The sequence below is a fragment of the Aquarana catesbeiana genome, linkage group LG03 (assembly GCF_042186555.1).
Source record: "Aquarana catesbeiana isolate 2022-GZ linkage group LG03, ASM4218655v1, whole genome shotgun sequence".
In the NCBI taxonomy this organism is placed as follows: domain Eukaryota; kingdom Metazoa; phylum Chordata; class Amphibia; order Anura; family Ranidae; genus Aquarana; species Aquarana catesbeiana.
The window spans coordinates 310,275,541-310,301,816 of record NC_133326.1 but is presented as its reverse complement, the minus strand read 5'-3'; the positions used below and the strand labels follow the sequence as shown (position 1 = coordinate 310,301,816).

Sequence of the window (26,276 nt, the reverse complement as noted above, 5' to 3'; positions counted from 1 at the left end):
CCAATGTCAGATTTCATGACATTTTGAAGGGTCCATCTATCCACCAGGAAGGAATCAATGCTTGAATAAAATAGCTGTGAGTGGGAAAAGTACGTATAGTCACGTTCAGAGCCATGCTGTATGGAGAGCACAGCATGGGTGAATTTCGGACAGGTGGCAACACTAGGTGTCACCCCCCTCTTCATAATACAGCAGAGCCCCATAGAGATCCCCATTAGATTAGAGTCCCCTTATATCAGCACCCCAACCCTTATGGGGGTCTCTAAGGAAGGTGGGGGTGCTGATATAAGGAAACTCTGATAATGGGGGGGTCTCTAAGGTGGGGGTGCTGATATAAGAGGACTCTTTTATAATGGGGGGTCTCTGGGGTGGGGTGCTGACTGCTGATTTCATGGTTGCTCACCATCCATTAGATCAGCAGCCAGCACCCCCCCTCTTAAAGGTTCCCCTATTAGCTCAAAATCACCTTGTATCGGTGCCCTCCCCCCCTTACCATACCAATTAGGTCAGTGTCCTTTTACATTATCAACTCCCACCCCTTAGAGACCTCCATTAGATCCCACTTACAGAACCAATTAGGTTGAGTTCCCTCATATCAGTGCCTCCTGCCCCTAAAGACCCCAAATAGCTTTCCTTATTGGCAGGAGCCGCTGCGACCCAGGAAGTGTTGGAGCCAGAGTTTGGAGGCAGAGCTGGGAGGTGGAGCAGCTCTACTGTAGCATTATTTTCCTCCCACTGTGCATTGGGGGGGGGGGGGTTAAGCAGGGGAGTCGGGGAAAATGCAGAGAGAGAGAGTACAGACAGGCACAGCTGTGCTGGACTGACAGGATTGGAATCCTCGAGAAAGAAGGTCCTGTGTCATTGTCTTGATGGCTGTCATTTGACCTTTTTTTGGAATAGGTCACATTGGATTGTTCCTGTTGGTGTGCAGCCTTTCTATTCTTTCTCATTGATCATCGGTGGTGAGCCGTGACTTGCACCCAGCGCATCCGGACTGCAGTGATTGCTCACCGGTGCTGCGGTGCATTGACAGCAGAGCACCCGGTACTTGCTTCGGCACTGGGACAGGACGGTTGAACTGGAGATATCTGTGTCCAGGTTTCAGGTGGATTGAAACCTGGTCACCCCGCACATTCAGGATAGCATGGGACTAATTTCTGTGCCCCTTTAAATGTTGCGCCTGGGACAACCACACCAGCTGCCCCTCACACTACGCCACTGGACTTAACATTTGTCTGTATGCCTGTTGGGGAGATTTCTTCAGCCTTTCTGCCTATATTTTTTAAGGGTTGAAATCTCTCTGTTTATTGCTATTTCTGTGCACTTTGAGAAAATCTTTGCTCCCTTCCTTTTCGGGTAAGGGTGTCAGGCAGAACCGGAAGTGAAGTGAAGTCTCCCCAAGGGTCCAAAATGGCAATAAAAACTTGAAAGATGTTCTAACTTCCCCAACTATGCAAAAAAACAAAAAACTTTGCCTAGAGTTGATCTTTAAAGCACACTGGCAGTTTGCATTACCCCCCATCCCCAGTAGTATATACTGTACTTAGTGTTTCTTTGCTCCCCCAATGCTCTGTATAGCATTTGGCATATCAGTGCTGTTACATGGGAGTCCATAGCCCTGTGTAAGCTTGTGACTTTTAGCTTATACAGGACTCTTTTTCAGTCCACATAGCTGAACGAAGTCGGGGGGGGGGGGGGGGTGCAGGTAAAAGGAAGGCAACTATATGCTGCTGGGGAGGTGTGCAATAAAGTGGACCTGTATTGAGACCAACGCCCACAAGTTTTTATATTGGGGCGGCACAGTGGTGCAGTGGGTAGCACTCTCACCTCGCAGTAAGAAGGGTCGCTGGTTCAAATCCCGACCACGACACTACCTGCCTGGAGTTTGCATGTTCTCCCTGTGTCTGCGTGGGTTTCCTCCGGGTACTCCGGTTTCCTCCCACACTCCAAAGACATGCTGGTAGGTTAATTGGATCCTGTCTAAATTGGCCCTAGTATAGGTATGAATGTGAGTTAGGGATCTTAGATTGTAAGCTCCTTGAGGGTATAGGGACTGATGTGAATGTATAATATATATATGTAAAAGCGCTGCGTAAATTGACGGCGCTATATAAGTACCTGAAATAAATAAATAAATAAATAAATAAATATTGGACACGGCTAGTGTTTCCTATTTATTGCTAGTCAGTATATTTACTATATGACACTGCAGTATTTTTCTAAGTTCCACCCTGTTCTAAAAAAAAGTGCTCCTACTATTGTGATGCAGTATTTTCTGTATTGTTTGCTTACAGTCAAGCAAACACATTCAAACGAAAAGCCTATGATACATAATATCAACTTGTAACGCCTCACAATGGGTTAACTTTCTTGTCAGTTTTCCCTTGGTATAGCTGTTTATCTTCTTACATTAGAGTGTGAAAAATGACATTCTTTGGAATGTACCATATTTATTATAGCAATTTAGTTATCAAGCTGACAGATAAAAGCTATAATCCATTACAGCTTTACATTGCATTGGAAATTAATTTATATAATCACACTCTGTAAATGTTTGTTAAACAAAATTGTGTTAAAAGTGTGAGGGCAGCTTAAGTGCATGGGAAGAAAACTGCAGATTCTTTTCTCTTGCTGTGTGTGTTTTATTGTTATGTGATTGAATATAAATGGTATAATGGATTGTAGTTACAGACTTGCTTGATTTGATGAAAACATTCCTACTATTATTTTAAAATCCAAAAGGAAACATTTTAAGATACACCGTTAAACTAGCCTAACCCTTTTTAAAATGACTCTTATCTAGACAAATCACTCCAATTTGTGAGCCCTTTGATGCTCTAAATTTTGGGCTGTATTTCCGCAATTTAGACACAGTAGTTATGCGAATGGGCCATTTACTGCATATATATATATATATATATATATATATATATATATATATATATATATACATATACAATGCAAGTAGATTGTGGCTGGATGAGTGCTGTACATAGTTTCCTAAAATCACCACAGCACCCTACCTTATTACTAATCCCAAGAGCCCTCAGTCCTGATGCAAGCAATGGGCTGGCTTTTGGGAGGAATTTTGCCAATATCAAAATGCCTAGCCATTTTGGCAACCTTCCTAGGCAAGGTTGCATTCGTTTGGAGACCACTCCAGGTAACACCCACATGCGATGCCATGCCTCCATGACTGAAAGAACTGATATTCAATGAATGAAAGGGCGAGCAAAGACCAGTATGGCTGGATGCTGGATGTCCTTCAGCTGGGAGATAGGGCAGGCTTCATCCGACTTGCTGGTTCTGAAACCAATACATTAACTACCAGTAATCGATTCCATAAATGTACTCCAATTAGTCCCTCATCAATGTTTGAAATGTATAGCTACATTAGGGGCATGCTTTTTTTGTCTCCACTAATTTTCCTAAAACTGGAACTAACTCCTTTTATTCTGGTTTTATTAGGAAGTGGTAAAATGCAGACACTATCTATTTTTTATAAAGCTTTGCTCTTCTTTACAATAACTCTAAATGAGGATTTTGTAACAATACTGCCATAATATTAAATATTCTTATGTTAACTGGTAAAAAATAATCTTTAGGCTCCTTCACGCAGTCATTGCCTGGTGTGTTCATTAGGGGATTTGTGAAAAAATCCCCTGCTGAAGTGAAGCAGAATGGGACAGTCTATTCAGTGTTTACCTCCATTTAACAAAAGCTTTCCAGACCCATATAAGATCTATGCATCCTTTTACATCAGACTGCCTCTGATCTGACACGTTTAGGTCAGAAAAAAATGGAAAGGGATTTCCATAATGTTTTCGACCTAAACGAGCTAGAAGGTAAGTAAATGGACACATGTCCGTTTACATCAGCATGCCCATAGACTTAAGCTGGCCATACATGAATCAAAATTCAGCCGGTTCAGCGGGGTTTCTGCTGCTCGATCAGTGCCACAGGCTATAGCGGCAGTGCTGATCAGTGTATTCTGAAATCTCCCCACTGTCATAATACAAAGGCTCAGTGGCAGGATTCCCCCATCCCCACTGAGTGTGTGGATGGGGAAATCAAGTATTTTTTTTTATCATTCGACTCACTGATTGAACGAAAAAAAAAAAAAGAGTCATCTATGGGCTGCTTTACATGGAACTTCCAATCAAGTCCCCCTGCAAAAACTGACAAGCAGACTTGATTGGATCATTCATGTGAAAAGGGCTTTAAGGTATTTAATCAATCAATTAATCATGCAATCTTTGCATCAACAAAACAATTCCATGAATATGATTCTGATTACATGCTCTTACTATCCTGCCCTATGCAGCCACATTTTTTCTGCCACATAATTCAAGTATATACAATGTTCAGATGCTGGCTTCTTTTCCTTCACAGCTAACTAAATATTACATTGGGGCTTTGCTATAGGAACTCTCCTTTGATGAAACAATTAATTTGTCATCTATTAGCTCATAATCTGCTTTGCATTTGATATTCATCAACAAAGATGTTCTCCATTGTTGCTGTCATATTTATCTAGTGCTTCCAGTTGTGACTGTCATTGTCATTTACTATATCCAGCAGGTTAATTTACAAGATTTATTTTTTTAGTTTGTTTGCTTCTCATTGGAAAATTACATTGTGGTATTTGTTCCATACTAAGTGCGGTCATTTGTAATAGTAAGACAACTGAAATGAGCTGATTTTAGTTTCATTATTTCAAGGTCATCAGCAGTTTACATTTATGTATTTTGATTTTTCCTTTAAATGGGTACATTTACACAGGACATTTTGGAGCATATGCAAGTACAGTATTGCCGGTATTTAGCACTGTGCCAGCAGTCTTGGCGCCTGTGCTGATGGGCAAATTCAGCTTTCTTGCATTGCATTTGCATTTGACATCAGTTTCTGGGATCATTCAGTTCATTGAGAGGATACGACTCCCTTTACTCATAGTTAATAAAGGCCTTTCTTTTGCACCCAGCAGCTGTGAAAGGTCGGTAACTATCTGTGAGTCTGTGCAGATCGGCATTAAAAGTTAACCTGTTGTATTGTCCTGTTTGGTAAAAGCAGAGTTTAGCTTTTAAAACATTCTGAACCTGTTGCAGATTTTGAAACCTGTGCTTTTAGTGCCTGCTTCACACCGGAATTGCTCAGAAAAGCACTGTGTTTCTGTGCGATTCAATGTGGTATGCACTGGACTGCATCAAAAGTAGTGCATGCACTGCTTTTAAAAACACACATGATTGCGTTTGCATGCCCAGTACGTTTTGATCGCTGTGCATGAAACTCAGACAGAACATGGGTTTCCCGCACAGCGTTCTAGTGTGAAAATTTTAATTAAGGTACAATACAGTGGTTAAATGTTTACATAGTTGCTTTTACTTCTGAAATGAAGATGGAATCAAGGAGCACTCTAGCAATGGAATACTCTTTATTGCAGATAAAAGGCTAGCAACAATTTAAAAAGCTGGAGTGTTTTAATTGTTTTTTAGTCTTTGATATGCTGAAAAAATGAGGATTTAATGCACAGAGTGCTCCTGGATTCTATCTTCTTTTAATATTGTTGGAATATATCTTTGTAGCAAAGTCTCCGGCCTTGTCCAGTCAAATGAGGACCTCCAAGGCCAAAGATAGCTGACATCCTTCAATATGTAGTGGGTTGTGAGGCATAGTGGGTGCAAAGATGGTGAAAGTCATTGGATGCCATACACTTCTTATATGTAAAAGAGGTTTTATTTCTTTTGACAGTACTTTTTGTATTTTTGGGGGAAAGAGGGTTAGGGCCAGAACACACTTAGTAATTATAGATTCAATTGGCAGACTCCGAGACTTCAATAAGAAGACAGCCGTGCAGGGAAAGGCCCCAGCAAGGTGCCACATCTGCACATGCAAGAATGCTGTCTCCTATGGTAACAGTCTTTAACAGTTCCTAACTCAAACGCAACAGTCCTTTCAGCTTCACTATAACTGCCTCTTGTAGTTCTTCAACACTGAGCTTCCGGTCTCTTACTAGACCCACTGATTCACTGACTCTGAATCCCTTGAGCTCCTCCAAGGTTGGTGGTGGTATCTCCCTCAAGCATCACCCCTGCTTCTCTGCTGGGTCCCTAGCTTGGCACTCCAGATACTTCTCAAGCTTCACCCCTGATAACCGGTGAGATCCCTGGCTTGACTCACAAGGCTGCTCTGCAAGCGTCTCCTCCGCGGGTTGGGTCCCTGACTTGATCACCACCTGAAGTTTGAAGGCTCTCCAACGTGCCCATTCGGTGAGAATGTGGTTCCAGTACTTGATTCAGTTACTCACTGTGGTCCCTGGTAAAGGTGGTTGGTCCCTACGTGGCGACAGCTTCCCTTCTACCTCCGACCACTGACGACAGGTTCTCTGGCCAACAAAACCGTCACTTTTGGTTGGACTGCAAGCCACAGTTCCAACCCTGTGCTGCCCTCTTACTTCTGTATAGGCCTCTCATGCAGCCTGGCAGCCAGATGCCCCCCCTCCGGCCTAGCAGCCTGGGGCGTATGACACACATCCACCCAGATAGCCGTCCAGGTGGCACAGAACATAGATCACCTGACCTCACCCTAATATATAGGTTCTCCCAGCAGGCCAAGGGATCCAAGAAAACCCCATTGGCTGAGATACCCCATATACTCATAACCTGGCCTTGGATTGCCCCTCTCATATCTAGTACCAACAAGTACCCGGCCACCTAGTGGTAGAAGAGAAAAGTGCAACCATGCCAAACATAGGGAGAAATCAATAGATCTCAATCAATCAAGATAACTACCCCAGGCAATTACATTTGTGAGGAGCTCCCCGACTAAACCCCAGGGTGGTACATCATCTATTGGGTGAGCAACACTAGGACCAACCCCAAACATGCTGGATAAGTATGATTTCTCTTGTTGCAAAGACAGATGTCTATGACCTACCTCAGTCAATCATGAGTGCCAAGCATTTATGAACTTTATCTCTCTTACATAAATTTTGTCTGCAGTGTTATTTGAATAATTTACAGATATGAGTTATTATCCACCTATAAAACTTATAGGTATATGAGTGTTGTCACCACAGGGTGGCACTGTGGACAGCACAATTAATGATATACTATGCCATGTCCTAGAATAGATGTAGGAATTGGAAGAAATTTACTTTTGAAGCATACTGTACTTATTTGTTAAAAGAATTAACAATGTTTATTTATTACAAATCATTCATGAAAAAGACTAGGACAAGAATAAAAACATATACATAGGTGAATGTGATTTACAAAAAATGTCTCAGTTACCAACCAGACAGTCCAGAGTTCAAACTGACCCTGCATAGACTGGGTTGGTAGGTTGACAAAAAGTTATTTGGCTTGACAAATGAGCTCCTAAAAAATAACACATGTATATACATATTGGATGATTTAATCATTTGTCATACAATGATTGTATAGAAAGGGGTTGATAAAGCCAAACCATAGAGCAATTCTGCTCAATGTTCAAAAGGTACAATCAAGAGTTGCTTGACTAGTTTTGCGCTCTGCATGCGCTTCTTCTGGAGCTATATGAATATATATGTAAAGAAGGAAATGTATAAATTTGTCACTGAGGTGAGGCAGGCAGGTAACACAGGAACTTCACAGGGGGTGCCTGGTCACTATAAAGCAGATACGAATTATAATAATTAAACATGTAGTATTGGGTAAATGAGACCCATTTCGGTTTGCAAAGAAGGTGGGTAGTCGCTTACAGAAATTTTCCTGAAGGATGTTTCACTGAGCATGTGCATATACATATATGCTGGAGCTCGTTAGGGCACTTGAAAATTGCGGAACCAGGAAAGGTGTAAAATAAACTTGGAGATGTCCATATGCATCAAAAGGAGCTAGCTGAATGCTCCACCATCCATGGCGTGAGGCAGGACCTGGTCATCTCTTCGGATCCCGGAGCTCTAGGACACATGTTATGGGCCATGTACACTGAGCCATGGAGGGTGTTTGATCTAGCATTCAGCTAACTCCCTTTGATGCATATAGACATCTCCAAGTTTATGTTTATTATACACCTTTCCTGGTTCTGCAATTTTCAAGTGCCCTAACGAGCTCCAGAATATATGTATATGTACATGCTCAGTGAAACATCCTTTAGGAAAATTTCTGTAAGCGACTACCCACATTCTTTGCAAACCGAAAAGGGTCTCATTTACCCAATACTACATGCTTTATTATCATCATTCATAGCTGCTTTATAGTGACCGGACACCCCGTGTGAAGTTCCTGTATTACCTGTCTGCCTCACCTCAGTGACAACTTTATACCTTTTCTTCTTTACAAATATATTCATATAGCTCCAGAAGAAGTGCATCCAGAGTGCGAAACTAGTTGAGCAATTCTTGATTGTACCTTTTGAACATTGAAGCAGAATTGATCTATTCTGGTTTGGCTTTATCAACCCCTATATACAATCATTGTATGACAAATGATTACATCATCCCATATGTATATAAATGTGTTATTCTTTAGGGGCTCATTTGTCAAGCCATAAGAACATTTTGTCAACCTACCAACCCAATCCATGCAGGGTCAGTTTTGTCTTAGTCTTTTTTCATGAATTTGTAATAAAAATTATTAATTTTTTAAACAAATAAGTACAGTATGCCTGAAAAGTCAATTTCTTCCAATTCCTACACCTATAGGTGACTTGTTTGGCATATATTCATGTATGCTGATTTGCTTTCATTTTAATTATCTCTACGAATTTTGAACATTTGAAATAGAGTGAGCTTTCAGCAAGGTTAGACACATATGAAAAATTGCTCTAAAGTTCAACTCCCCCCAGCAACCTGAAACCACACTCACGTGACAGTCCTTCTCTCTTCTGTATGATCACTGGGGTCCTTTTTCAAGTGTTCAGATCACTACGTATGTTACATGGACACTTCCTATTGGTGGAGGCAACATTTCCACCTGCCAGGTTCTCTTTCATAGGTTTTAGAGGCAAGAGAACTTGCAGGGTGATGAGGGGATTATTGCCCAAGAAAAAAGTGAAAAATGCCTGATCCCAAGGCAAGAATTTAGCTTGGCATCATAGAAGAAATGGTGACTTTGATCTATTACACTGCAGGATGGCTTAGTGTTTCCAATCAAGACTGAGGAGTACGGTAATTGATGCACAGTACACTGTATACATTTCATTTTTTTTAGTTTCATTCATTTCAAGTCATTCTGGACTTTAAAGTTAACATTTCCATAATATTGAACACCCATATGTATTTTTCATACAATTTGTGTATTCAGTAAGAATAATATCTTACACATTTGTGTGCATTACTCTTTGGATAAAACTCCATGTCTCTTTATATCCAAAACACATCCATTCTTTATATGTTGTTTATTATATTGGTTTAAAACTGAAAAGGTTAAGCTTTTGATGATGTTTTGCCACGTACACACACTAAATTTCCCCTATAGTGTCATATTTTGATGCATTTTATATGTTACAGAGCTGCTTTCAAATGCTGGTGTCAAGCCCTTGATGAAACGCTGAACATGTCTGATGCTCTTAATTCATGGCAAGAGCTTGATGGCTCCCCAGACAGCATAAGCAGCAAAAGATCTAAAGATTACAGTAAGAGATTTTTATCCCAAGCGGGAATTTGGGGTTGTTTGCTGGCTGCTGTCATTGCTTCTAAAATGTCTCGGTAAGTATTGAAGAAAAAAAATTCTTGATTTACTTTTATTTATCACATAATTTTTAGTGCCCAGAGGGGATCAATGAAAGCTTCTCCTGGTACATGCTTTAGAAATAAACTATTACAGTACAGGAAGCGCAAAACTTCACTGCAGCAGCAGTTCAGTTAGCCGAAAGCTTTCTGTATACTTGGTTTATGCATACGTTCTGTCTGAGAAAACAATAGGCTTTTCAATGTGATGATTTAGTTAGTAGAAGACATATTTTGTATACAATATATTTCTGCACTTGTCGTTATAAACATATACACACACACACACACACACACACACAGAGGACAGAGTATATATATATAGAAATAAGTATAACATTATAAAAGTACCTTAAGGGGTCAATTTTGAAAAAACAGTAATGTTTCCTTCACCCCCAGCATTTTTTTGTTGCTTTCATAAATTCTCTTTATAAATGTGCCAGGGGCATTTCTAATAGAAAAGTGGTGGTAGGCTATAGTTGGGCCATACCACCGCTTTGTAAATTTGCTCCCAAGTGTTGCTTTATTTTAGTGCACATTGATAAAAACGGAATCTAGCTCAGAAATGCTTACGTTGAGCTGCTGCTTGAGGCTGTTTTTATTGGATAGTTTACAGTGGAGTGGTGACCCGTGCATTCTGGGTGCACGGTGCCACCCCCCCCAACACCTCCGCCCCCCTCCCCATTGAATTGAATGAATTTTCACTATTTTCACACTAACATTCCTCCCTGCCAATCAGGAGGCAGGTCAGTGAGACCTGTATCCCGATTGGTCAAAGCATTAGGCAATTCTATTGGATGCCTAATGCTTTGGCGAAAGAGGAGATACGGCAGAGGAAGCCTGAGGAGCCGAGCGGACACCAGAGCCGACGCTTCCTGCCACTGCAGAAGAGGAAGAGGAGAGCCCGTCACTCCAGGAGAGGATCAGAGCCCCACCACACGAGCGGTAAGTGCCGCCAGACCGGCCGCAAACGCACGGGGGAGGGTGGTTGGTGAAGTGACAGCCGGGGGATGCGACTGACTGAATTTAATGGCACAGTGGCTGCATATGATGGGCACAGTGGCTGCATTTGATGGGCACAGTGGCTGCATATGATGGGCACATTGGCTGCATATGATGGGCACAGTGGCTGCATACAAAGGGCACAGTGGCTGCATTTAAGGACAGTGTAGGGCAGAGATATGCAATTAGCCTATTCAACCTTTTCATGTAAGTGTTGGCAAATCGATGATATACATACATTTATCTATCTTATCGGCCCAAAAACTTCTAACTTTGTTTAGTCCTCTTCCAGACACTATACATCATACCCACCATCCACCATCTGCTTTACTGCACACAATCAGAATAATAGAGATCTGACTGTAATTGGATAGTTAAAGGATAACTAAACCCAAGAACAAAATATAATGCAGTTTACAGTCTTAAGCTATGGTGGCTATATTAGTATTCTTTGATTTTTAAGCTAAGAACAATTTCAGCAAATAAAGAAAATACCTGTTGAACTAACAACAAATGGTGTGTCCTTGTCACTATCTCAGAGCTGCACAGAGGCATATCTTCCTTCTTAGCTATCTTCGGTGAAATTGGAATTGCCCTGCCCTCTATGTAATGGAGATGAAGAGTTACACACGTTTCTACTCCATGTCAGAAGAGCAGCTGGAAGGGCTGTATACACGGGCCGAATATCGTCTGACATTAGGCCCATGTGTATATTAGCCGGTCCAAAAGAGTTTGGCTATCTTCTGTCGAAAGGGAATGACTGATAAAGGTCTGCCAATCGGCACCGATCAATGCTCTCCGGTGACCGGTGTATTCTGGTGTTGGGGGGGGGGGGGGACGACACAAATCAGAACATAATAGCTCAGCGGGGGGAGATTGCTGTACTAACATATCCCATACTTAACCACTTTGACTCTCACACCTTTTTACCCCTTATGGACCAGAGCAATTTTCAAAATTCTGCTATGAGCATATTTATTCGGTGATAATTTTGTCATTACTTAATATAACAACGTAATACATACATTGTATTTTTAAGGACAAACAAGGTTTTCTTTTTGTGAATATTGTCCTGCACCAAATATTTTTTTTTTACACAATCCTTGTACAATTGAAAGTAATAAAACCAAACAAAAAGCATTTTAGTGTTACTGCACATAAAAAGTCCATTTTATTCTGTAATTTATCCTGTTTAAAACAACACTAAAATTATGATTTTGGTACAAAGCATTGCAAAGTTATTTACAGATGAAGTAAAGTGACTTTTTTCAGTGTGAGACGTATAAATATATGTAAAAGGTGAAAAAATATTAATGAACAAAGCAAACAAAATCAGAAAAAAAGTTTAACTATTAGTTAATAAAATAGAAAAAAGAATCACCAGGAAAATTACAATTGAATGGAGAAGGAGAATACAGAATGAATTAGTGCTGATTAGAATAAACTAATGGGGTTAATAAGGGGTTCAACAGAGGAACATTTAATTGGAACATTTTTATTTATTTTTTTACTTGTCAAGGTTGCTTTAATTATCTTCATCTGCAGATCGAACTTCATCCCTTTGATCTGTAGATGAAAAACACAGAAAGTTACAAATGATACAATGTTTCTTTGTAGCTTTCTGTATTCCTGTCTGAGTAATGTTGTTAAACTTTGCCAGACTGCTTTTTTTTTTTTTTTTTTTTTTGACAGCTCCTGCTGCTGACCTTCTCTGTGTACTTGGCAATGCAGCTGTGATTGTTCAGAGCTGAATTGCCGGATACTGGGACAGGGAAGGATCTTGGCAGCAGGGCAGGACTGGACGTACTAGACATGCCCTGTGTAGAATGATGAGCTTTCTTTGGGTGTGTCTAGTACGCCCAGAGTCTGCAACTGGTTAATACAGTGGATCCTCCCAAGCTCTTCATTTTTTTTCCTTCACTTCCCTGAGTTGAACAAAAAAACGAATAGTGTGTACTAGGCTTTAGGGTGACAACCATGGCTCCCTTTATAGATACAGTGGATGACCAATACAGCCAGCCAGGGACAGTGAGTGTGTCGTTTGTGGGCTTACCAGATGAAAATTAAAACAATGAAACTTGAAAAAAACAAACAAATGCAGCCACTTTATCAAGTGCTAGTTATCTGTCATATATTACATTTTTTGGTTTAGTTGTGGAAACATTTTAGGAAACAGCAGCTACCTGATGAGGTCCTCTCTGTGCTGTCTTTTCATTTAGCAAGCTTTATTTTCACTAGATTTGCAACAAAGAAGAATGTAACAAAGGCCTGCTGTCCTTTTCCAGACTTAATGCTAATGTGCAGGAATTTATATTGAGCAAGTACAGATTGAGCAAGACAGATTGGGATACAATTTAAAAATATTGTTTTCTATTTGCCAGCTTACACACAATAATACTACCTTTATTTTCTGGAAATTTAAAATGCACTGAATGTCTCAAAATCTATTCAATAGAAAAGCAAAGGATTGAAGAAAATGAGAAAAAGCTTTATAGCAGTTTATAGTTAGCGTGTACAGTGGAAGTTACAAACATGGGTCAAAATAATTGACCCTTTTGAAAATGGTAACACAAAAACAATAGGGTTTCATAACAAAAAAGGGACCCCTGATTTACTTATCGCTATCGCCAAGGTGATTCTTCCAGTGACAGATAATTGCTTTTATAGAAATCATATAGATTTTTGAAATATATATATGCATGAATTTTATTCAGATGTATTGTTACCTGTATAATTCACTGTATGTCCAGTGTTATTAGTCCTCTGTATGTTCAGTCGTATTGTTTGCTGTAGCTATAGTGACGCCCTTGCAGGACAAACGTTGGAATAGATTTGTGTTCACAGTCCGAGGAATTCCGGCAGGCTTTCTGTTATTTCATTGGTGCCAACCAGAGATCTATTTTTGTATGAACTTATGTCTTTCTGAATTTGTAAACCCACAAGGGAGTTTTCACTCCAGCATTGTCTTTGTAATGTCATTTTTTTTTCTTTGCAAGAATGTCATTATCTGTTCAACTGAACAGTTTAAATTACCAATGCCACTATAGACATAGGATTTGAAGTAAACCGTCATGAGAGAAATACTTGAGAGGATACTGTTGAACTTCTGAAAATGCCTATTTCCTGTCCTTTACACAGACCCAGTAGTTTGAATAATTTGAATCATGCAGAACAGCAAAACCAAGGATGAAGCAGAACTCCAGGAATTAGACAAAATCTACCCTTACTATGCCACCCTTGCACTGCAAATGTTAAATGCTTGTTTAGTCTAGGGGTGTAGAGATAAGATGTATTAGTTATTCTATCCCTCAGTCTGCTAAGCTCCAGCAATGTTCTCTTCTACCTGAAGGTCTGGACTGTGGGTGGACTGTGGGTGGTCCTTCAAGCTCATCAGGTACAGTGCAGGCTATTAACCCTGCACTGTACATGAGAGAGGCAAATGTGCGACCACGAATGAGAGCACCTTAGAGAGACAGCAGTGTAGGTAGCATGGATGGAAAAGCCTGTTGGACTCAGGAATAAGTTTTACATCCTTGCACCTGTAGACTAAAAAAATATTTCCTTGCAGGACGGGTGTTCTCACTGCAGGGGTATATTTTGTTTAATTCTAGGAGTTTTGCTTTATGTCAGAACCTTAATCTGTATACTTGTTCTGGGCTAGTGAGTCAAAGTATTGAAGCAAGAAGACAAGACAATGTTTTTTTAAATAGGTAGGCAAAGACAACCTTTTGGAAAAAAATTATAAATGCATATTTTTTTTTAGGGAAAAAAATGGCATTTATTATTTTTGCCCATTGGAGTTTGCAAAGCATTGCACCTGTGATTGGTGGATCATGGGTGCAATGGCAGACTCCTGCAGACAAGCCCTACAGCTTTCAGTTTCTACCTCTGTACAGGCCTGTCAGTTTGAAAGCTGCAGAGCAGCTTTTATTATTTTTTCCTGATGGAGTTGCAAAGCATTGCACCTGTGATCGGTGGATCATGGGTGCAATGGCAGACTCCTGCAGATAAGCCCTAAAGATTTTTAGTCCATACCTCTGTACAGGGCTGTCAGTTTGAAAGCTGCAGAGCTTGTGATTGAACTACAAGTGCACTCATTAACTCCCTTGCAGTTCATTGAGAACTACAAGCGGTGGCCAATGAGATTTGTAGTATGAAAGAATGACATGGCTCTGTGGAAGATATCACACAAGGGGGGGTTTGGACCTAGTGAGGAGAACATGTGCTGGTGCATGTTACACATTATACATTATACCCTAAATATGGGTGGCATGTGTAACATGCTCCAGAAGGTGAACTTACCCTTTAAATAGCAGCAGCAAGCATGATGTTTATTTCTGGACAGAAACCCTAACTTAAATTCCACATATAAGGGAAAATGTAAAAGATAATAATATGATACCTATTATATAATAGACCCTAAAAACATCAACACACCAGGGGTAACCAGTTAAAACAAATGCAGATATAATTGTAGACGTATAAATACTTAAATGCAAGTAGGATTATAAAATGCATAAGGCCATCACTAAATGTAAAATACTTTGGAGCTATCACTGACTAAGTTACATTTCAGAGCTTAGAAAGGGTGAGCAGGCCTTCACATTTTAGGCAGATGAAGGAACACAAATTAATGCAGCTCAGTTTTAATTATTACATCATTAAATGTATTTAATTTTTCAATTCAAGCTTAGCCTGGGAAAGGGTGCCAGTTTGTTGTTTTAATTATTACATCATTAAATGTATTTTATTTTTCAATTCAAGCTTAGCCTGGAAAAGGGTGCCAGTTTGTTGTGCCTATGTGCTAACAAGGACATGCTGACAGGAAGATGAGAGACAGCGACTGAAAAATGGGCTCATCAGTTTGCTGCTTCTTTTGCTGTGCAACATGTTGGGCGGGTACAAGATGTATACCTTAACTGCAGTAGAGAAAAATCAGGTCTCCTACCCTTCCAAGACAGAGCTGTAAATCTTAGGGCTAGATGCACTGAAATACAAATCTGTATCTGTACTGTATCTTGTTCATCTTCATGTTTCATTTAAGTTTGTAAAGCTTGTTTGGACCAAGCTTGTCCAAAGAAACAATTTACTTCACTCACAGTTGTAGCGTCTGTGTACGCTGTAAAAATACATATAGCCTCAGCTACATACAGCGCTGTGTTATGGCAGCAGGATGAGATCTTTCCATTCCACTCCCCCATTCCCGCAACATAATTAATTCAGGCTGAGCACTGCTCAGCTATTCACCAGGAAGCGTTGTATTCTATAATTGAATACAAAGCTTCCTTTGATTGGCTGAGTCATCAGCCTGCCTCTCTGCCTTAGCCAATCATAGGAAGCTTTTTATTCATTCATAGAGTACAAAGGTACAAAGCTCCCTCTGAATGGATGAGCAGCGCTCTGCCTGACTCAATTTTGTTTTGGGAGAGCAACAGAAATTTCATTTCCTGCTACTGGAACACAGTTCTGTATACTGTATGTAGCTGAGCTGAGGCTACATACAATTCATACAGAGCCGCTGCTACTGTTAGTGAAATAAATAGTTTGTTTGGACCAGCTTGGTCCAAATTGACTCATTAAAGTTAAATGAAACCTGGAGATCCGCTTTAAGAATGAGGATCTCAGGGGATGACTGCCATGCCATCTATTAATTAAAAGAGAAGTATGTTTTGTTTTTTTTTTATTCATACTTATCTATGTGGATGCAGCATCAGACTGATGCTGCAGCTGTCCCCCGCTGCCTCTTCACTGAGAACCGAGCCACCGAACATCACCCATGACTTGGTTTTCACAAATCAGCGAGAGGAGAGCTGCTGACTGTCAGTCAGCGTCTCTCCTCTCTGCTTATCCACGCTCATTGGAACGCTGAGCTGTGCAGGGGCGGGGAGCGGCTGTCTCAGCTTCTCAGCAGCTCGCTGAGCCTTCCATCAATCAAGACAGCTGGTGGATCTAGACTTGGGAAGTCAGAATGACGTGCTGCCTCGACTGATGGCAAGGATGTCAGCGGAGAGCGGACTTCAGACCACTCTCCGCTGAAAACGGATCACAGGAGTGCAAAAACGAATTGCACACCTGTGATCCAGAGGGGAAGCCCAGCCTAAAAAGCTCAGGCTGGACTTCTCTTTTAAGTCATAATTATTGGTTTTAAATATAAATTTTAGCATACTGATTTATTACATTATAATATTATCAACCTGGGTTAATCTTGAATATACTCCAGCTCCCATCCTCACATTATTTTACTTAAAGTAAAGGTTGTAAATCTACTACTGTCCAATATTCCATCTCAAAAATATGGTCTTTTGTATTCATTTCAAGCCTAGGAAGAAAAATCTGACAACCGTGGGATGGGGGAGTTCCAAGACTGGAGATACTCACTCTGCCACCAATACCCTAATAGTTGCACTTTAGATTGTCAAAAGCTGTAAAAAGAGGAATACGGGCAGCATAGTGGCTAAGTAAATGAAGAGAGAAAAAACAAAAGATTGGGACTTTATGTGAGGACATTGAATTGTACCTCCATCCCCGATATTTGGGTAATTAAGAGCAAAGATTGGGACTTGATATGAATCATGCAGCCAGGGAGGTAGCACAGCGCAATGATGTCTGGTGGGTATACCATAAGTGTGACCATTTGTATTGCATTATGACATAATATATGCAATATAATACAGTAAAAATTAGGAAACTTCAATTCCATAACATAATACATAATAGCATATTAACATAGCAGCGTAATAGTATCACAATAGTGACATCATAAAATCACCAGACACATTGATACGTGTCTCCACAGTAATGGGTATATAATATATGCTACCAAAAAAAAATGTAGGCCATGTATCGCCCATGATTCCATCCCCAATAAGACAATAAAGAAAGGGAAGCAAAAATGTGGGACTTTATATGAAGACATAAAATTGTACCTCCATCCCCGACAATTGGATAATTAAGAGCAAGGTTTGGGACTTTATATGAATCATGCAGCCAGGGAGGTAGCACAGCACAATGATGTCTGGTGAATATGCCGTGATTGTGACCATTTATAATGTATAAATGACATAATACATACAATATAATGAGATAAAACTAAGGAAACTTTAATTCCGTAACATAATAATAGCATGTTGACATGGCATAATGGTATCACAATAGTAACATCATCAATTTGCTAGACTCATTGATACATGTCTCCACAGTAAGGTGTATAATGTATTCAAATTGGTAGAATCCAAAAGACCATATACTAGCTAATATATGATGGTAACATAAAAAGCATCAGACAGCTAAGTGGCTAATGCCCCATACACACGATCAGAAATTCTGACAGCAAAAGTCGGATGTGAGCTTTTGGTTAGAAATTCTGACCGTGTGTATGTTCCATCGGACTTTTGCTGGCAGAATTCAAGAAAGCAAAAGATTGAGAGCAGGTTCTCTATTTTTCGGTTGGAAAAAGTTCCTATCCGAAAATACGTTTGTCTGTATGCAATTCGGACGCGCAAAAAATCATGCATGCTCAGAAATAATTTGACGCATGCTCAGAAGCATTGAACTTAATTTTCTCGGCCCGTCGTAGTGTTGTACCACGTCACCACGTTCTTGACAGTCGAAAGTTCAGAGAACTTTTGTGTGACCGTGTGTATGCAAGGCAAGCTTGAGCAGAAACCATCCAAGTTTTTTCTGTTGGAAATTCCACCCGTGTGTACGCGGCATAAGTAATTAGTGCTCTTGCCTTGCAGCACTAGAGCAGTGCATTTGTTTTCCTGGCTTCCACCCATATTGGTCCCAGTGAGTGCGTGTAGGAATAGGAACATTAGATTGTAATCTCTGAAGAAAGCAGTGACTAAAGTGAGTAGATCAGTGTTCTTAGTAAACGTAACGGAAAAAGGTATCAGTGCTGTATAAATGAATACAATGAATCGTAGATAATATAGAGTCCTAATAATTCTTGGCAACAATCATGTAATAGTAAATTGCTAAAATTAATTATGACTAAGTCATAACTACTGGACAAAAGATATTCTTTCTCAGCTCTCTTTTTATATGCCCTTTTTGCAGTTACATCTTGACATCAAATGTCAGAAAGAGAACAGAATGCTGCCTGTTCTCAGCTTTACTTTTCAAGGTAAGACATTCGTTTGTGATTCATATGTATTTGTTTGCAAAGTTAGAAAATATCAGAAATACAAATGATGTAATATGCAACGTCTGTTTTCATTTCTAGTCACTGTTTTACGTGTCCCTGCCGCATCCAGATGAAGACCTTGATTATGCATTATATGAGATTGGGGAAGGATGCGAGATAACTGAACTTATTCCAGGGATTGACCTGTTTTCTGATCGACACAGAGCAGATGTCAACACTGTTGTCTCTAGTCTGGGTTTTCTCATTTCAGAACTTTATTCATTTGCTCAAAATATCATGGTTAGTCCGAAGTATAAAAAACACACACACAAATCTTTCAATAAATATGCTGATATCCTTCATCTTCAGGTTTTATTTTTTGTGTACAAATTTCAGATTCATTTCTTTATCCCTGAAAACAATATGCTTTTTCCTTTTCCCTCTTGTAGTTTTAAATTTGTTTTCCTGCTGAGATATATATATATATCTCTATCTATAGATATATATAGATAGAGATATAGATATATATATATATATATATATATATATATATATATATATATATATATATATATATACACATATACACACACACACACACACTATATTGGCGAAAGTATTGGGACACCTCCCTTTACAAGCCCATGGCATACCAGTCTTATGCCCTGTACACACGGTCGGATTTTCCGACGGAAAATGTGTGATAGGACCTTGTTGTCGGAAGTTCCAACCATGTGTGTGGGCTCCATCACACATTTTCCATAGGAATTTCCGACACACAAAGTTTGAGAGCTTGCTATAAAATTTTCCGACAACAAAATCCGTTGTCAGAAATTCCGATCGTGTGTACACAAATCCGACGCACAAAGTGCCACGCATGCTCAGAATAAATTAAGAGACGAAAGCTATTGGCTACTGCCCCGTTTATAGTCCCGACATACGTGTTTTACGTCACCGCGTTTAGAACGATCGGATTTTCCGACAACTTTGTGTGACCGTGTGTATGCAGGACAAGTTTGAGCCAACATCCGTCGGAAAAAATCCATGGATTTTGTTGTCAGAATGTCCGATTAATGTCCGACCGTGTGTACAGGGCATTAGTCCGTAGAGTTCAATATTGAGTTGGCCCACCCTTTGCAGCTATAACAGCTTCAACTCTTGTGGGAAGGTTGTCCACAAGGATTAGGAGTGTGTCTATGGGAATGTTTGACCATTCTTCCGGGAAGCACATGTGTGAGGTCAGGAACTGATATGGACTAGAAGGCCTGGCTTGCAGTCTCTGCTTGAATTCATCCCATTCTATCGGGTTTAGTTCAGGACTCTGTAAGCCAGTCAAGTGCTTCCACCCCAAACTCGCTCATCCATGTCTTAATGGACCTTGCTTTGTGCACTGGTCCAAATCATTTGGTGGAGGGGGTTTATGGTGTGGGGCTATTTTTCAGGGGTTGGGCTTGGCCCCTTAGTTCCAGTGAAGGGAACTCTTAAGGCATCAGCATATCAAGACACTTTGGACAATTTCATGCTCCCAACTTTGTGGGAACAGTTTGGGGATGGCCCCTTCCTGTTCCAACATGACTGCCCACCAGTGCACAAAGCAAGGTCCATAAAGACATTGATGAGCAAGTTTGAGGTGGAGGAACTTGACTGGCCTGCACCCCGATAAAACATCTTTGGGATGAATTAGAGCGGAGACTGCGAGCCAGGCCTTCTCGTCCAACATCAGTGCCTGACCTCACAAATGTGCTTCTGGAAGAATCGTCATACATTCCCATAGATACTGTACATTCCTAAACCTTGTGTGGGCAGCCTTCCCAGAAGAGCTAAGGCTGTTATAGCTGCAAAAGGTGGGCCAACTCAGTACTGAACCCTATGGACTAAGACTGGGATTCCAGTCACAAATCACAAAAAATGTAGACTGTTGAGCTTCTAACTCGAAAATGTATTAGAACTATAAATTGGTTGGAAATGTAATATTTTACATAGTTCTACTGATGTAAGATGATAAACAAGCATTTATTTAAACTTAGAAAATTATTTTTTTTAAACAGGTTTTGCCATTGCTTACTTTGTACCAGTATTTTGCTTCTACAGTATGCCGTGACCCTGTCAAATGCGTGGAAGGAAGGCTTTTAAAGGTTTGTGAAAGGCTAAGTTAATCTTATTGATGTCAAAATAAACACATGGTGGTATGACTGAATATCATTAAATAAGTTACACTGACTGACATTATCTTCCCAGGCATTTGCTCATTTTACTGCTCTTTTGATGATTTTCTGAACAGTATAGCAGTATGTTCCATAGTAAAAATTACATCTGTGCTAATTGTTAGCTTGTTGCAAAGTTTAATCATTCAGATGGATACAATAAAATATCACAGGGCTATATTTTATTGCTGAACATGAGCAACCTTTGTAAAAAAAAAAAAGTGTGTTCATTTGATAAATAATAAGACCTTTTGAAGATTTGCACAAAGCAGACACATACATATGTCGCATTAGTGCCTGACATATGTGCGCTCTATACACTGTATATTATGGTGCTACCGTACATCTACTGATATTAGAGAACAGCAGGATGATGTAAAATGACCACAATGCTAGCGTAATGTTTCCTTCTTGATGTGCCAAGTTGTATTAGATTGGTTTGTATACATATGAAGCGTTACTATCATTCATATTGTCCCACAGTGGTTCCCAGATATTGTCTTGAAAGCCACATGTTGCCCTCAGCTACCTTTATGTTGCTTTCAACTGCTTCTGTGCAAAACCTAATGTAACAATGATGATAGCAACACCACACAGCACACAGTTAACATGGTATATTGGGAACTGGAGATAAAACCACATTTTAGTAATCCCTATTACATTTTGACCCAAGATCTCAACACAAAATCTCTCTGCAAGGCCAGTATACCTGTATTTACTAAATTATACACTTCTAATAAGTATGAAGCCAATAATGCATAATAAGAGCTCATTCAAACCTTTAGTGAACATGTTTTCGTGCATTGTGTTAAGGTTATTATAAGATTGCATGGTGACAACAGACTTGATAACTTACCATCATATCTCAAACTATCTATTAAGAACCACTTCACCGTGGGTGGCATATTTATTGAATGGGTTATTGACTATAGATTGATTATTCTTATTGGGAGAGATCAATTGGAAAAATTTGATCATTTAGGCCTCATTTACTCCTGAGCTTTTTGAAGCTCGAAGCGCCAAATCGCTCAGGGAGAAAAAAAAATCAATTATTCTCTATGGTGGTGGTTCATAGCTCCACTCTAAACGCCTGAAGCCAAATGCCTGAAGCTCAAAAAGGTTTTTTGGAGCTTGATTCAGGTAGATTGCCACAGCTCCAAAATGCTTGGAAAATGCTGTGCAATAACTCTCAAAAACACACAACAAAACACACACACACAAAAAAGTGCAAAAAAATATGACACACTGGTGTAAATGCAGCCTTATGGAAACGTGTTGATAATGGCCACAATTAATTGGAAAAAAAATGTGTTACTGCAGTTAAGGGGTCTTCAAACTTTCTGAACAAAGGGCCAGTTTACTGTCCTTCAGACCTTGAGGGGGCTGGACTGTGGCCAGTGGAAGTAGAAAATACCTTGGCATCAATGAGGCTAAAGAATTCCCATCATTGGTGTCTGTGGGAGGAATAGTGCCACATCGCCGGTGTTAGTGGGAGAAATAGTGCCACATAATTGGTGTAAATGGGAAGATAAGTGCCCCATTATTGGTGTCAGTGGGAAGAATAGTGCCCCACTGTTGGGGCTAGTGACAGGAATCATGCCCCATTGTTGGTGCAGAAAGAAATAGTTCCTTGTGTCAGTGGGAGAATGTGTGTCCCAAGGGCCTGATAAAGGCAAACCAAGGGCCACATCCGACCCCTGTATCGCAGTTTGAAGACCACTGCTGTCGATAAAAGTTATAATTTTATTCTAGAATTTGTCCTCTTTATAATGACAGTAAAATTATGATTCTGGTACAAAGCGTTGCAAGTGAAATAAATGCATTTTTGTTTTAGCCCGGGTTCACACCATAATTCGCTGCGGACCGCACAGGAGCGCTGTGCGTTCCTGTTCACCGTTTCAGGGACGAATCAGGGCCGATTCTATGCCTGAATTCGGCCCTGAAACGCAGCCAAAGACGCACAGCGTTTTTGTGCAGTGCGCACCGCAGCCGCCCTGGAGATATGTGAACCGGCTCCATAGGGAGCCAGTCACATTCTCCTGCTATGCGAATTAGATGTGCAGAAACGCACATCTAATTCGCATAGGTGTGAACCCGGGCTTAATTTGGAGGGGTTTTTTTTTTTATGTAACACTGAAAAAAACAAGTATTAGGACTCAAACTGAACATGAAAAAAGTATAAATAATAATGGGTAAATAAACAGAAATGAACACAAAAAAATTCAGAAGGTAAATAATAGCGAAGGGAAGAAGGGAAAAATGAGTTGATTAGGGTAAATTAAGGGTTAATAAGGATGTTGAAAAAGATTAACCACTCTGGCTCTCACACCTGTTTACCCCCTATGGACCAGACCATAGGGGTTATTTACTAAAGGCAAATCCACTCTGCATTACAAGTGCACTGCAAGTGCACTTGAAAGTGCACTTGCAGTGCACTTGGAAGTGCAGTCGCTGTAGATCCAAGGGGGACATGCAAGGAAAATAAAAAACAGCATTTTAGCTTGCACATGATTGGATGATAAAATCAGCAGAGTTTCCCCTCATGTCAGATCTACCCCTCAGATTTACAGCGACTGCACTTCCAAGTGCACTTGTAGTGCAAAGTGGATTTGCCTTTTGTAAATAACCCCCCATATTTCACATTTCTGCTATGCGTCTGTTCATGAGTATATAACTTTGTAATGACTTATGATAAAGAATTGATACATATATTGTTTTTTGGGGGACAAACAGGGCTTTCCTGTGACCCTAAAGTCCTCTGAAAATTTTTTACATTTATTTGCATTTTAAGGGGAAAAAAGAGTAAAATCTGAAAAAAAAATGTGATTTTTCACGTTTGATCAGTAATATAAGTAATAAGTACCAATAATGTGAGAAAACATATACATTTTATTCTGCTGCTTGTTCCATTTTACTGCAACATTAAAATTACATTTTTGATACAAAGCATGTTAAAGTTATTTACTTAAGAAATGAAGTTTTTTTTGCATAAATTTCATTTTTCTTATAATGCATTAGTAATTTATAGTTCTTACTGATTTAATATAAAACAGATATGCCCTAAGCTATGTATTTTTAACAGTAAATCCTTAAAGATAACAATGTACATATGTGCTTTAAAAAAATTGTTTCCAGTAAATAACTTAAAATAGAAACATGGAACAGCAGAAACTGTTAAATAGTGCTTATACAGGTTGAAATGAAAGGGTTAAGTAGTAAAAAAAGAGCATGTCCTGGTTAGTTAAGAGTCAACTCCCTGTGCACACAATAAAAACTTTCCTCTGTCAGCTGCAGCTCCCTCACTCACAAATCTGCCTGACAGGGAATGCAGCAGATAAGATAGCTGCTATCTTGCTTGTTTGTTTTGTTTTGGCTTAAATATTACCTTTAATTCTCACCGAGATTATCCGTCAGAGTGATCAGTGAGGAAGGCTTCAGACTAGCCCCCAGTCATAGGATCTCATGGGCTGTGCACAGGAGCTAAGTAGAAGGAGATAAGAAAAGATAAGATAATGCAAGGTGTACAAGCAGTGGCGGCCCATGCACTGTGGGGGCCGGAGGGGGTGGTACATTTTGAAGCACCTGATTAGAGCCAGAGGCTCTAATAGGCTTCAAAATAGGGTGGGCTTGGGGAGCAGAGAGTGCCCCCTGATCCCACCCAATTGTGTGACCATAGTGAATTCATTTTCGCTATTTTCACACTAACCTTCCTCCCCGCCAATCAGGAGGCATGACGTCAGACCTGCTTCCTGATTGGCCAAAGCTCCAGGCCACCCTATTGGATGCCTGGCGCTTAGGAAGAGGCGCGAGGGGACATAGGCTGGAGCCACCGCTCTGAGAGGACAGTGCTGCGGTAAGTCCCCTCGGCTCTGTCAGAGCCATTGGGAGTGCCGGAACCGCGATCCACGGGCGGGGGTTGGGGTTGCTGGAGCCGCAATCCACGTGCAGGGGGTGGGGTGGGCACAGGTGGCTGCATTTGATGGGAAAGTGGCTGCATATGATGGCCACAATGGCTGTGTTTGATGGGCACAAGTGGCTGCGTTTGATGGGCACAGGTGGCTGCATTTGATGGGCAAGTGGCTGCATATGATGGGCACATGTAGCTGCATTTTATGGGTACAATGGCTGTGTTTGATGGGCACAGGTGGCTGCATTTGATGGGCAAGTGGCTGCATATGATGGGTACACTGGCTGCGTTTGATGGGCACAATGGCTGCATTTGATGGGCACAATGGCTGCATTTGATGGGCACAGGATGGGCAAGTGGCTGCATATGATGATCACAATGGCTGTGTTTGATGGGCACAAGTGGCTGCATTTGATGGGCACAATGGCTGCGTTTGATGGGCAAAATGGCTGCATTTGTTGGGCAAGTGGCTGCATATGATGGTCACAGGTGGCTGCATTTGATAGGCACAAGTGGCTGCATTTGATGGGCACAAGTGGCTGCATTTGATGGGCACAAGTGGATGCATATGATGGGCACAAGTGGCTGCATATGATGGGCACAGGTGGCTGCATATGATGGGCACAGGTGGCTGCCTATGATGGGCACAGGTGGCTGCATATGATGGACACAGGTGGCTGCATATGATGGACACAGGTGGCTGCATATGATGGACACAGGTGGCTGCATATGATGGGCACAGGTGGCTGCATATGATGGGCACAGGTGGCTGCATATGATGGGCACAGGTGGCTGCATATGATGGGCACAAGTGGCTGCGTTTTATGGGCACAATGGATGCATTTGATGGGCACAATGGATGCATTTGATGGGCACAAGTGGCTGCGTTTGATGGGCACAATGGCTGCATATGATGGGCTCACATGGCTGCATATGATGGGCTCACATGGCTGCATTTGATGGGCTCACATGGCTGCATTTGATTGGCACAATGGCTGCATTTGATGGGCACAGTGATGCTGCAATTGATGGGGGGGGGTTCAGTATTTTTCAGTTTGTTTGCACCCCCCCAAAAAAAATTTTGAACACCAGCCGCTACTGCGTACAAGACATGTCATATGTACAGAGGAGGGGGTTTTATGGATGTTTTTGTAAGACGCCCAAGGTAGGCAACTGGTTATAGATACAAAAAACCCTTTTTTTTCTCACTTGTGAGAGTGCTTTAACTGACATCACTTGCAGATCAAACCTCACCCCTTTGATCTGTGGCTGAATAGAACAATGTAAACACAAAGTAACAGTTATTTTATTTTGTATCTCTCTATCATT

General features: G+C 40.7%; 1 protein-coding gene across 3 annotated transcripts in view; it reads left to right on the top strand.

The window, feature by feature from the left end:
• Window positions 1-26,276, top strand: part of CFAP54 (cilia and flagella associated protein 54) — a 545,361-nt gene that overhangs the window by 369,426 nt on the left and 149,659 nt on the right. For all 3 annotated transcript variants that reach the window (XM_073620268.1, XM_073620266.1, XM_073620265.1), the window contains exons 44-47: window positions 9,491-9,688; window positions 18,770-18,836; window positions 18,936-19,136; window positions 20,885-20,971. In XM_073620268.1, the coding sequence (XP_073476369.1) occupies window positions 9,491-9,688; window positions 18,770-18,836; window positions 18,936-19,136; window positions 20,885-20,971 (553 nt within the window). The remainder of the gene's footprint in view (window positions 1-9,490; window positions 9,689-18,769; window positions 18,837-18,935; window positions 19,137-20,884; window positions 20,972-26,276) is intronic.